Source organism: Odocoileus virginianus, chromosome 14 (genome assembly GCF_023699985.2).
Source record: "Odocoileus virginianus isolate 20LAN1187 ecotype Illinois chromosome 14, Ovbor_1.2, whole genome shotgun sequence".
Lineage (NCBI taxonomy): Eukaryota > Metazoa > Chordata > Mammalia > Artiodactyla > Cervidae > Odocoileus > Odocoileus virginianus.
The window spans coordinates 40,643,709-40,656,603 of NC_069687.1; the positions used below are offsets into that span (position 1 = coordinate 40,643,709).

The following is a 12,895-nucleotide window of genomic DNA, read 5'->3' on the forward strand; positions in this document are numbered from 1 at the left end:
GCTAAGCCTAATTCTTTGAAATGACCATATATGCCCCAGTTCCAAGTCTTTCCAAGAAACCAAATTCAATTTCAGGCTGCTGCCCTGAGCTTTTAAGTAACTGAGTCAATATGAAATCATTTAGTTATTCCACATGTGATAGAGCATTATCTAGAGATTGCGTACTTTTTATCAGTGTCAGTTTAATGTTGGCACAGCTTCACTTTTCTATATCAGAGGAGATGCTGACTCCAGATATCTTACTTATGGGCCTAATGTGCTTACAAAATTAAAAAAAAAAAAAAGCTAATGCAGTTTGATTTCAGTTCTGGTCATTACCTGGGAGCAGTATCTACAATCTCAGGTCTGTCATCTCTGAATCTCTAAACTATGAGATTCCTGTATGTTAGGTCCCTATATAAGTACATATAATCTTAGGTGGAAGAGCAGCAGTTAGAAATTTGTGTCAGGCAGTATATCAAGCAGCTAATTCAAGAGAGTCTGTTTTACTTTTTTTTTTATATGAACAAAGGGGAAAACTATAATATGAGTGTTGGCAATTTCTGATTTTACAAATATATGCAAATAAGGCATAATGATGATAATTTTTGTGATTTTAAAATCTTGAACTAACTTTTCTGCTTAGCAAACTCAGATATTTCCCCAGTCAAATAGCTTGTGGATACTTAGGGAATTCAATAATAAATGTCTCAGAAATGTAATTAGGAAGGCAGATCTGCTTGAATGTGATTACATAGCATATTCCAAAGCTAAATATAAATGACTTTGGATTGTCTGTCTGCTATTCCTTTTCCATTAGCCTAAAGAATTATCCTTCATATCAGCAATTCCATGTGATTTATCACTTATGCAGGGGATTTCTTAAATGAATGATCCTGTTAATATAAATTATTATAGTTTGAAAATAGATAATTCTTAAACCAATAACGCTTGAATTTGTCATCAGCCTGTTATACATTAAATTTGATGTGTTTTCCTGTGCCCTTATTTTAAATGGCAGCAACTGAAGTTCATGCACACACCCCATCAGTTCCTTCTTCTCAGCAGTCCACCAGCCAAAGAATCCAATTTTAGAGCTGCTAAAAAACTCTTCGGAAGCACCTTTGCATTTCAGTGAGTATGGCTTATTGTTGAGGGCTGTGTGTTTCCCGCCCAGTCATCCATAAATGTGTGGGGAGGAAAGCATCCTCTTTTAGTAGTTGGCTGTTAGCATAGGACAGTCCCTGCATGATACTCGACTAGGATGCTCAGAGCAGTGAGAAGGCACCATGGCTTGTTACATTGTGACCCCATTAAAATGTCGCTGACTCCTGATTCTGCTTTTCCTTTTCTTTCCCTGTGTTTTAGTGGCTCACACATTGAAAACTGGCACTCCATCCTGAGGAATGGTCTGGTTGTTGCTTCTAATACACGACTGCAGGTACATTTTGAGAATGCTTTGACGTGATCTCATGATTTTTCAGTACGGGAGTTCAGTAAGCAGTCCTGGTGTTATTTTTTTTACTCACAAAAGAATGAAGCACGTGTGCTTTTAAAAATCACATTGACTTTCTAATGGACATACATAATTTTCACAAAGTCAAGCAGAATTGATCTATATACAACATAGGGATGAAAAGAAAATTGAGTTTCCCTATGAGAAATAGTAAAATCACTTTAAACTTAATTAGGAAAAAAGAAAAGAAAAACGATGCTGTGAAAGATTGAGAGTAGGAGGAAAAGGGAGAGACAGTGGATAAGATGGTTGGATAGCATCACCAACTCAATGGACGTGAGTTTGAGCAAACTCTGGGAGATAATTAAGGACAGGGAAGCCTAGCGTGCTGCAGGCCATTGGGTCTCAAAGAGTCAGACACAACTTAGCCACTGAACAACAATGACAAGAAAAAGATGATCCGAAAAAAGGTAAAACCTTACAAGAATTCTCTCTGCTAATCCAACACATTTCTTGAGCACTGTCTCACTGTGAATACTCTAACAGAAGAAAAGGTAGGGCTAAGAATAAGCAGAGTGGAGACTGGACACCAAAGAGCCATCGGCTATCTTGCCTTTCAAGCCCCAGGGCAGCGTGTGCGCAGGGATATACTGGGTGTGGTCCTCATCTTTATGCCCTTTATCTCTAGCATTCCACCCCACTCATTTTTATCTGATGATGTAGGGAGGTCAGGAAATGAGATCCTCAACCCAGTTACCAGTGCAAAATTACAAACTCTGATGACAGTTGGGATGATGCAATTAAATATAAATGTCCATAAATACAAATTGATTGAATTAATATTTGGTGCACAACAAAAAGGGTATGAGGGCCCTAGAACATGGAAGTAATATTAGAGAACTTTGATTGTTCTGAGTAGTACACTAGTCAGAGTTTCAGTTAATAAAGCACTCTGTAACTTGAAAAATTCGGAGGAGAAGAATGGGGTGACACTTGTATAATGAAAATCTGAGCAGGACATTTTACTGATACACAAATAGGTGAGTCCTAATCAACCTTCTGTCACATATGTTTCATCCTGTTTTATTTTCAGTGTTTTAGAGCCATTAACATACTACTCTAGTACATTATACTAAGTGACTCTGTCATCGATAGAACGGAAAATCTTTTCTAAGGATTTTTTTCCTTGGCTGTCATTTTCCATATATCAATGCATTCTTAATTTTAAGGACAAAGATATTAGTGCTCATTTTAAATTCCAAATAGACCTTGGAATAAGGGCTTTAACATTTTCTAAGAGCTAAGTGTTCCAGCATGAGATGATGGTCCTCTCTTGTGAAATATTAACCTTTAAAACCATGAACTGACCGCTTCCTCTCCTACCTCTTTCCATTTTAGCTCCACGGTGCAATGTATGGAAGTGGAATCTATCTTAGTCCAATGTCAAGCATATCATTTGGTTACTCAGGTAAGCTTGTATTCCATTTCTAACCTCAAATTTATTAGGGTTTTGCTGTTGTTGTATATTCCAGCTGGTGGTGGTGGTTTAGTCACTAAGTCATCTCTGACTCTTGCAACCCCAGGGACTGTAGCCTGCCAGGGTCCTCCGTCCGTGGGATTCTCCAAACAAGAATACTAGAGTGGGTTGCCATTACCTTCTCCATTTCCTTCTCTTTAACCCAGGAATCAAACCCAGGTCTCTTGCATTGCAGGCAGACTCTTTACCAACTGAGCTATACCACCTTTTTATCAAGTGAACAAGCTTATTTGATGTATCTGTATTAAATTCATTTGATAAATGTCAGAAATAAAAACGAAGCTCACATGCCAAGATTTATAATATTTCCCCTAGTGTATAACATGGAATATATGTTTTGTTAATTTCAAAAACTGACAAATTTTAATGTTACTTTTAATTTTCAGTCATTCATATATTTATTTCATCTACATGAAACATTGATAATACAGTATGTACAAAGTATTATGGAGAGCACTGTAAAGTTTATATACAAGTTAATCGACTATCATTGAATGTAATTCTGTACCATGCCAACTTCTTACCTGTGGATCATTATGTTGTTGTTCAGTCGCTCAGTCATGTCCAGCTCTTTGTGACCACGTGGACTGCAGCACGCCAGGCTTCCCTGTCTTTCACTGTTTCCTGGAGTTTCCTCAAATTCATGTCCTTTGAATTGGATTGTGTTATTAAATATCCCATTAAAAAGTTTTAAATGGTATGGAAAACATAGGTTTAGAAAGACACCCTCAAAACCATACTACTTGTTGACAATTTATTGTTAATATTTTGGTGAGATTGTTTTAATTTTGGAATAAATTGAAAGCATGTGCTAAGGAGGAGCCTCGTGAATTCAAAATATGGCAAGAATAATTACCAAATTGTTAGCATCTGTAATCTTCAGGTAGTAAAAATGTGGGGTGTTTTTTCTTTACGATATTTCTTTGGAATGTTTTACTTTGATCAGGTGTTTTTTTTTTTTAGAACAAAAATATATTGTTTAAATATAAAGAGATGGGAATACTAGACCACCTGACCTGCCTCTTGAGAAACCTGTATGCAGGTCAGGAAGCAACAGTTAGAACTGGACATGGAACAACAGACTGGTTCCAAATAGGAAAAGGAGTACATCAACGCTGTATATTGTCACCCTGCTTATTTAACTTATATGCAGAGTACATCATGAGAAACGCTGGGTTGGAGGAAGCACAAGCTGGAATCAAGATTGCTGGGAGAAGTATCAATAACCTCAGATATGCAGATGACACCACCCTTACGGCAGAAAGTGAAGAAGAACTAAAGAGCCTTTTGATGAAAGTGAAAGAGGAGAGTGAAAAAGTTGGCTTAAAGCTCAACATTCTGAAAACTAAGATCACGGCATCTGGTCCCATCACTTCATGGCAAATAGATGGGGAAACTGTGGAAACAGTGACTGACTTTATTTTTCTGGGCTCCAAAATCACTGCAGATGGTGATTTCAGCCATGAAATTAAAAGATGCTTACTCCTTGGAAAGAAAGTTATGACCAACCTAGATAGCATATTAAAAAGCAGAGACATTACTTTGCCAACAAAGATCCAAAGGCTATGGTTTTTCCAGTGGTCATGTATGGATATGAGAGTTGGACTATAAAGAAGGCTGAGTGCCAAAGAATTGATGCTTTTGAACTGTGATGTTGGAGAAGACTCTTGAGAGTCCCTTGGACTGCACGGAGATCCAACCAGTCCATCCTAAAGGAGATCAGTCCTGGGTGTTCATTGGAAGGTCTGCTGTTGAACTTGAAACTCCATTACTTTGTCCACCTGATGCGAAGAGCTGACTCATTTGAAAAGACCCTGATGCTGGGAAGGATTGAGGGCAGGAGGAGAAGGGGACAACAGAGGATGAGATGGTTGAATGGCATCACCGACTCAATGGATATGGGTTTGGGTGGACTCCAGGAGTTGGTGATGGACAGGGAGGCCTGGCATGCTGCGGTTCATGGGGTCGCAAAGAGTTGGACACGACTGAGTGACTGAACTGAACTGAATTATGCTCTTTGTTAAGAAATTGAAACTACACAGAATGGTATAAAATAACAGATGAAAAATTTTCCTCCTTTCCTACAGTCTCAGTGTTCAGTGCATTTCCCTTTAGACTTTTAAATGCTTTTATGTTTGGCATTCTGTATGCCTGCACATATATAATTGGTTTTGCTTATGTGCTTGTGTGTGTGTGTGTGTAGTTACATGATTCTATTAGACAGCTTCAGGAGATGTTGTTCATGTGGTGTCTGTATGGTAAGTCTTATGATCGTCATGTTATAGGAAATGAGACTTAGAGAGGTCTAATAGCTAGGGGAGCATTAACTAGGCTTACCTCTCTGATTCCTTTCTCCAAGTTTATACTTTTTCAGCCACAGCATCTGATTTCTCAGAGTTCTATCCTAACCTTTTCCAGAGTACATGTCCTAAGAGGACATGTATGCCTGTTATGACTCAGTGTCAAAAGTCACATGGTGCCGCTTCCCATATACAGATACTGGTCAGAGCAGTTACATGGCCCTCCAGATTCAAGGGCTGGGGATTTAAACTCCATTTCCTGATGAAAGAGCAGCAAAGTCACATAGTTGAAAAGCATATTGTTGAGAAATATTGTTGCAGTGATCTTTGAAAATACAGTATTCCCAAATAACACTAGGAAAATAAATATCAGAAGAATAAGATAGTATAGGAAAGAAAATAACATAGTTCAGTGGAGAAGATGATTCAAATCAGCTTAAGTCAGATTCTAAATCTAACTAAACCAGAACACAATAAAAAAGTAATATAAAACCAGTTTTAATAAATAAATGCAACCTCAGCATAGATAAGAAAAACACAACAAATCACCAAGTGTTGCGATTTTCGGCTTCATATCCTGGTGCACAGACTCTTTAGATGGGTTCATGGAAAGGTTTTTGGGGGATACAAATGAATGTGAAATTTGTCTGTGTGAATGTGCATCTACCTGGAAAGAGGATCCATAGCTTTCATCCAATTCTTTAAGTGTCCTTGATCTGAAAAGAAAAAGTAAGAACCTCTACCATAAGTTCAAGTACCTTCATACTTGGTTTTGAAGGCTGCAGGTATAGGAGGTAGAGAGCAGACCAGTGTCCGCATATAATAGCCTCTGCCTTTCCCTCAGATAGGCTTCCCTGGTGAATCAGACGGTAAAGAATCTGCCTGCATTGCAGGAGACCTGGGTTCAATCCCTAGGTTGGGAAGATCCCCTGGAGAAGGGAATGGCTACCCACTCCAGTATTCTTGCCTGGAGATTCCCATGGACAGAGGAGCCTGGAGAGCTACAGTCCATGGGTTGCAAAGAGTCAGACATGACTGAGCGACTAACACACTTTCACTTCCCTCAGAACTGCCTCTGAAACCTTCTGCCTGTTTCTCAACTTGACTCCACCTACTTCTGCATCTCTGGGGGAATGTCTGCTTTGGAAAATGCTTACGTCACACCACTTGCAATTTGGCCCATAGACTTTACCCATTTTCATTAAGCCTTTTATTGAAACAGCAACAAACAGGCGTGTCAACTTCAGAATAGTAGATGAGCATTTTTTTTTTAAGTATAGCTACAAATCTACCTATTCTAAACAGATAGGAATTTTATTTCTGTTTTGTCTGAAATATTTCACAGTAAAAAAGCCATGGAGTTAACAGAGTCTGGTAAGATTTGTATCATAGACAAAAGGACTTAGTTTTCCTTTGTTAGGAGGAATAGTAAATTCTATAGGTATTGAGCATATATCAGCAACTCATGAAGTGGCAATATTAATATTTTTAAAAAATTGTTCCTATTTCCCATCCCTTATCTACTTTCTCATCACCAGATGATAAGAATGAAAGTTTGGTCCTAAAAGCCTTTTAAAATCAAGTTTAAAACATTTTCTGATTATATCAACTTTATGCAAGAGGTGATCCTATCCTTCTTTTCAACACAAAGAAAAACAAACTGTGTTTTCCACTTTGTAACTTGACCAGAACTTCCAGACCCACTGACTTTCCACCCTCCTTGCTCCTTCAGGAGCCCTTTGTGACCGTCTGTGCCTTGATGCTGTCAAGCCTTTGCCTAAAATGGAACTTGGCAGTGTAGATGGATTGTATTTTGAGCTGCATCATACAGTTTTGTCCCTAAATTATTACTTTGCTAATGTTCTTAGGGATGAACAAGAAGCAGAAGGTGTCAGCCAAGGATGAGCCGGCTTCAAGCAGTAAAAACAGCAATGCATCACAGGTATTGTAGCAACTTGGGTGGCAGTCTCTGATGGGTGAACTCTAGCGCCCTTGGCCAGCAAGATTTTGATAAATACTCAGGCTTTTTAAATCTGCAAAATTATTTTAGGCAATACTTATACAGAAACAAAACTCACCCTAAAATATAATCACTCAGATGCCTTTATTCAATCAGTATGCAGCAAATATTTATTGAGCTTCTACTAAAATGCTGGACAGCTCCTAGTCATTGAGCTATAGTGATAGTCTACAATAGACAAATCCTCTTGAAACCTGCATTCTACTGAGTGGATATAAGTAAATTAACTTTGGGGATTCTTATTGGTCCAGTGGTTAGGACTTTACCTTCCAATGCAGGGGTTGAGGATTCAGTCCCTGGTCAGGGAACTAAGATCCCACATACCTACAGACCAAAAAACCAAAGCATAAAGCAGAAGTAATATAGTAACAAATTCAATAAATATTTTTAAAATGGTCCACATCCAGGAAAACTTTAATAAATTAATTAAATATTTATTTTAGTAGAATGTTAGATGGTGGTAAATCTTCTGGATAAAAATCAGGGAAAGGGGATGCTCAATGCTATGGATTGAAGATGGAACTAGAATGAATGTTAAATGGGATGATGGGGAAAGAAGGTTCTAGTTGAGTGAAGACCTGTAAGTGATGAGTGCATGAGCCATGTGGCTCTCTGGGAGAAAGAACATTCCAGGCATAGAGAAGAGCAAGCACAAATCCCTTGTTGTTTCAGAGAAAACAAGCATTCCGGAAAAATTAAAATCCATCTGATGAATAATGTGACTTTAGTTGTTTTTTTTTTTTTTTAAAGAGTGTAGCTAATCTAATATCTGAAAACAAAAACAAACCCCCAGAGTTTCTACATAAGATGCTTCTGAAACCTCTGTGGCTTAATGTGTTATAAAAATGGGTTGATTTTGAATAGTTAGGTGATCTAGAAAAATTGATTGTAATGTTTGAAAAGATAATGCAGCTTTGTTTCTCTCTAAATAGAGATGCTAGACTTCCAGTAAAACTAAATTTGAGTTCTGATTCTATATTGTGGGGCTACTGAACTTTAAGTATTTTCAGGTCACTTATTTTGAAAGTGATGTAATTATGATTATGTACAGAAATTAAGTGATGTAACAAATATAGATTGACATTAACAGAGAACTCAAGGATATTACTACTAGTTGAGAAGGCCATTTTTTAAAACTCTGGAGCTATCTTAGTGATGATTACTTTTTAATGATGATTCTTTTCACTTGAGTGACTGTTCCATTTTTACTCTAATTTTTAAATTCTTTTGGAATTTAGTCACAGAAGAAAGGACAACAATCCCAGTTCCTACAAAGCCGTAACTTAAAATGCATAGCCTTATGTGAAGGTAAGTTGAAAGTTTTATAATCCTCATAGCGTTTATTCTCAATCTTAACAGTATTTAAGAATTTAAGTGTGTTTACAAAATGCTCATAATGGACTAGTGAAAGCTTTGTTTCTTATGACGAAGAGCATAGATGGAAAATACAGCAGAGATCATAAAGGTTAAAACAAAGAGCAGAACTGGCAAGGTTTCAAACCGTGCTATATTTTATTCTTGGCAGCTATCTCAGAAGAGTAATTATCTCTTTTTGATCAAGTATTGTTCCTCTCTATTGTTCATCTATACCCCTTCCTCTTTATGTTGGCTTCTGAATGTATAATACCATGAAAACTCTGAAAGATGAACTGAGCCCTGAGTAGATAACCCAGGAGGTCTTTCTTGTTCCTACACTGAACTTATTCTTCTTTTCTGAACTTGGGATAGAAAATTGATAGGTGATTTACAATATCATATACTTTCCTTTGTTCTTGCTTTAAAATCTGACTTTGGCTAAAAGTTCATTTTTTCTTCTTCTGTGGGAGTTTTGGTAACCACTGTTAACTGTCTTTTAGGTTTTTCAACATTTGATAGTTGTAGAGGATGTAAGGTGGCCTTCTACCTAGTTCCCAAGCTAGGACCTGTTTGCCATCATGAGTACAAAGTGATTTCCTTCCTATTATGCTAAGTGTGTTCCAAACATAAAATTGCTACTTGGCATTTCATTGTTCTTATTTACATTTTTTGATAGTTTAATAAGATGAAATGTTTTTCATATGTTAATTTGTACATGCATTTTTGCTTTTGGACTTCTAAGAAAAGGGAGATAGTAATTTAGAATAAAATATTCTTTCATTTTATCTTCCCTTTACAGTGATCACCTCACCTGACCTGCACAAACATGGGGAGATATGGGTCGTCCCGAATACTGATCATGTCTGCACACGATTCTTTTTTGTGTAAGTGTGAAGGCTTAAAATCCTACATTACTGTCTCCTCCATAAATGAGGTAATAGTGACTACATTATTGTTTGGTCACTTAAGCTGCCAAAATATAATAGATATTGTCTCACGGACTTCCCTGGTTAGCTCACACAGTAAAACGTCTGCCTACAATGCGGAAGACCGGGGTTCAATCCCTAGGGCGGGAAGATTCACTGGAGAAGGAAATGGCAACCCACTCCAGTACTCTTGCCTGGAAAATCCCATGGACCGAGGAGCCTGGTAGGCTACAGTCCATGGGGTAGCAAAGAGTCGGACACCACTGAGCGACGTCACCTTCTTTCACTTTCTCATCAGGGCTTCCCTAGAGGCTCAGACAGTAAGGAATCCACCTGCAATGCAGGAGACCTAGATTCGATCTCTGAGTTGCAAAGATCCCCTGGAGGGGGTCATGGCAACCCACCCTAGTATTCTTGCCTGGAGAATCCCCATAGACAGAGGAGCCAGGAAAGCTTACAGTAGATGAGGTTGCAAAGAGCCAGACACGACTGAGCAACTTAGCACAGCACAGCATTTTCTCATCAAGTTAATGTTTTTGTTTTATTTTAATAAGCTGTGAAAAACAGGGATATTTAAAAGCCATTAACTTAGAAGATTTGAAGAAAAACATGGTCTCTTTAACCACTGTGTATGTATGTATTGTGTTGTTGTTTATTCACTAAGTCATGTCTGACTCTTTTGGGACCCCATGGACTGCCATCTGCCAGGCTTCTCTGTCCATGGAATTTTCCAGACAAGAATACTGGAGTGGGTTGCCATTTCCTACTCCAGGAGATCTTCCCAACCCAGGGATCAAACCCACATCTCCTGCATTGGCAGGCGGGTTCTTTAGCATTAAGCCTCCAGGGAAGGCCCATATGTATGTATACATGTGTATGTAAGTGTACATATACATACATACAGATCTTGTATGTATCTAGGTAGATATACACATTAGGTTACTTACAAAAGTGTGGTTATTGGGAAATCATAGGTCTAGGACAATAATCTGGATCTAATAGCACCAGAGCTATTGTACATCCTCCAGTCTCTAAAGACAAGAAGAGAAAGCAGTTAGGAGGACCTGGTAGGAGAGTCATTTCTAGTTCATCATGACTCCATGAAAGGAGTCATGGCCATCCATTCAGGGACGTAGGCAGTGCAGGAGGCCCTTGTGGGGCAGAGCCAAGCAAAACCTTGATGGCTGCCCTCCTGCCAGCGCCCTGCTGGGACACCCCATGGGCCAAACTCTACCGGAAATTATTGATCAAGTCCATACAGGTCAGCCTCCTTGGGCAAAAGGCAAGGTAGAGAAGGGTGTTCCATGGCTCTGGAGGCTCCCAGGAAAGCATCTGCTTTTTAAGGTTATAATTCAGATGAAGTTGTAGCACAGCACAGGTCTCTTGTGAAAGACAGTCACTGAATATTTTTTTTTCCTTTCTTCTTTCTTGCTCATTTTGTTTCTTATTCATTGTTAGAAGATTGATTTCCTAAAAGATGCCTCCAATCCCAAACTTTTTCAGTTAGTGTGAGCTGGAAATTTTGATGGTATGGTAACTCCAGAGTCTTTTTCTTAGCCTGTCACTAATTAATCAGTTCCTTTTAGGGTTATATGTGCTAAGTTGCTTCACTCGTGTCCAACTCATTGCCATCCCACTGATTGTAGCCCACCAGGCTCCTCTGCCCATGATTCTCCAGGCAAGAATACTGGAGCGGGTTGCCATTCCCTTCTCCAGGAGATCTTCTCCACCCAGAGACTGAACTGTGTCTCCTGTATTGTCAGACAGGTTTTTTACTACTAGCGCCACCTGGGGAGCCCCATTTAGTGTTATGCTAAAATTCAAATTTGTTGAGCTAAATAAACAACTTTAGATATGGAAGTGCTCAGAAGTAGTGTTATTTCTTTGCAGTTTTACACAAATTATACCTAAACTAAATCAGTAGGGCACATGTGTGGATAGTGACTGGAGAGAAGGATTTCTGTATTTCATAAGAAAAAATGAGGCAAGACCATCTGAAGACAAGAGAAGAAAATATGTTCAGTATCCTCAGATATTTTCCAAATAATACAGAGGGGGAAAATTCTATTAAGGTAATGATTTTCATTTCTTTATAAACAGAAATGAGATTTCATCCTTCATCCCTCAGGAGAGAAGGGACTAATTAAGGAAAATTGATAAGATTCGAAACACATCAAAAGGAAAATCCATTCACTAATGAATGTACATTCTAATTACAACCATCAGTTTCTTTCTTTATAAAAGATATAATCACAGACTTCTACTAGTGATCTGCCTCCCTAGTGAGTGGTAGCATCTAGGAAAAAAATAAATTGAGGAGAAAAAATGAGTTTTCATAAATATTCCATAATCAGACAGAAACTCAATTTCTGTTCTTATTTTATTTATTTATTTTACACATTGTGCGATTTCTAGTTAGGAGCTTTTCCTGATGACTAGGATATAAAGTAGTGAATTATAATAAATTCCATGCTAATCTGATTTCCAGAATGAAGGAGAGAATGAAACAGCTGTGTGATATCCTAATCACATTCTTCCCAAGAGGTAAACAATAGCAGAGAATGAAGGGAAAACAGAGGAAATTTTAGGGATTAGGGCATCAGAAAAAATTTAAAGTACAATTTAAAGGACAATATTAGATAGGGAAAACAAAAGAATAAGAGGTTTGAAAAAAAATTGTTGGAAAGTTCCAAAAATGAATAAACTTAACCAAAAATATATATGCTTTAGGCAAAATGTAGTAATTCAGATTTTAAGAACAGATTCCCGCCAGTTTTGAGTGTCTAGGAATTGATCAAGCTAAAGCTTGATTTCGTTATTGATCTTGAGACTCATGTGCACAAAGACATTAATATGTAGAAACCAGGCAGCTGTTCAGAAGTTGGGCTTAAACAGGGGATGTGAAAACCACATCATGCTCTAGTCATATACAACAAAAATGTTTATTTCACAGTAAATGGGGATTTTAAAAGTTGGAGAGGAAAACTTCCTATTGATATTTTCTGTAAATGGGAATAAATAATAAAATCCAAGAGAAGGTAATTGATTGTGTGCATCTAGAGCCACGGGCACCCCATGCTCCACTACCCCCCATATCACTGCCATAGAGAAAACTTGTAGAGATGGGAATGTATCTTCTCCCTCAGCTCCTGGGGACCCAGGGCACTTTAGGAACTGCTGGGCTTTTGTATCTTTCTGTCTGATGTTACAACCTACATGTTTAATGGTTCCATGGTTCTTTGATTTAGAGCAGGAAGATTTGTAAATGAACTGTTACTGCATTTTCCTTGTCATATTGATACAAGGTATATATTTTCAAAA

General features: G+C 38.0%; 1 protein-coding gene across 2 annotated transcripts in view; it reads left to right on the forward strand.

The window, feature by feature from the left end:
* PARP8 (poly(ADP-ribose) polymerase family member 8) overlaps positions 1-12,895 on the forward strand; it is a 196,797-nt gene that overhangs the window by 172,326 nt on the left and 11,576 nt on the right. For both annotated transcript variants that reach the window (XM_070476665.1, XM_070476664.1), the window contains exons 21-26: positions 1,001-1,113; positions 1,348-1,420; positions 2,834-2,903; positions 7,141-7,214; positions 8,531-8,600; positions 9,448-9,532. In XM_070476665.1, coding sequence (XP_070332766.1) covers positions 1,001-1,113; positions 1,348-1,420; positions 2,834-2,903; positions 7,141-7,214; positions 8,531-8,600; positions 9,448-9,532 — 485 coding nt within the window. The remainder of the gene's footprint in view (positions 1-1,000; positions 1,114-1,347; positions 1,421-2,833; positions 2,904-7,140; positions 7,215-8,530; positions 8,601-9,447; positions 9,533-12,895) is intronic.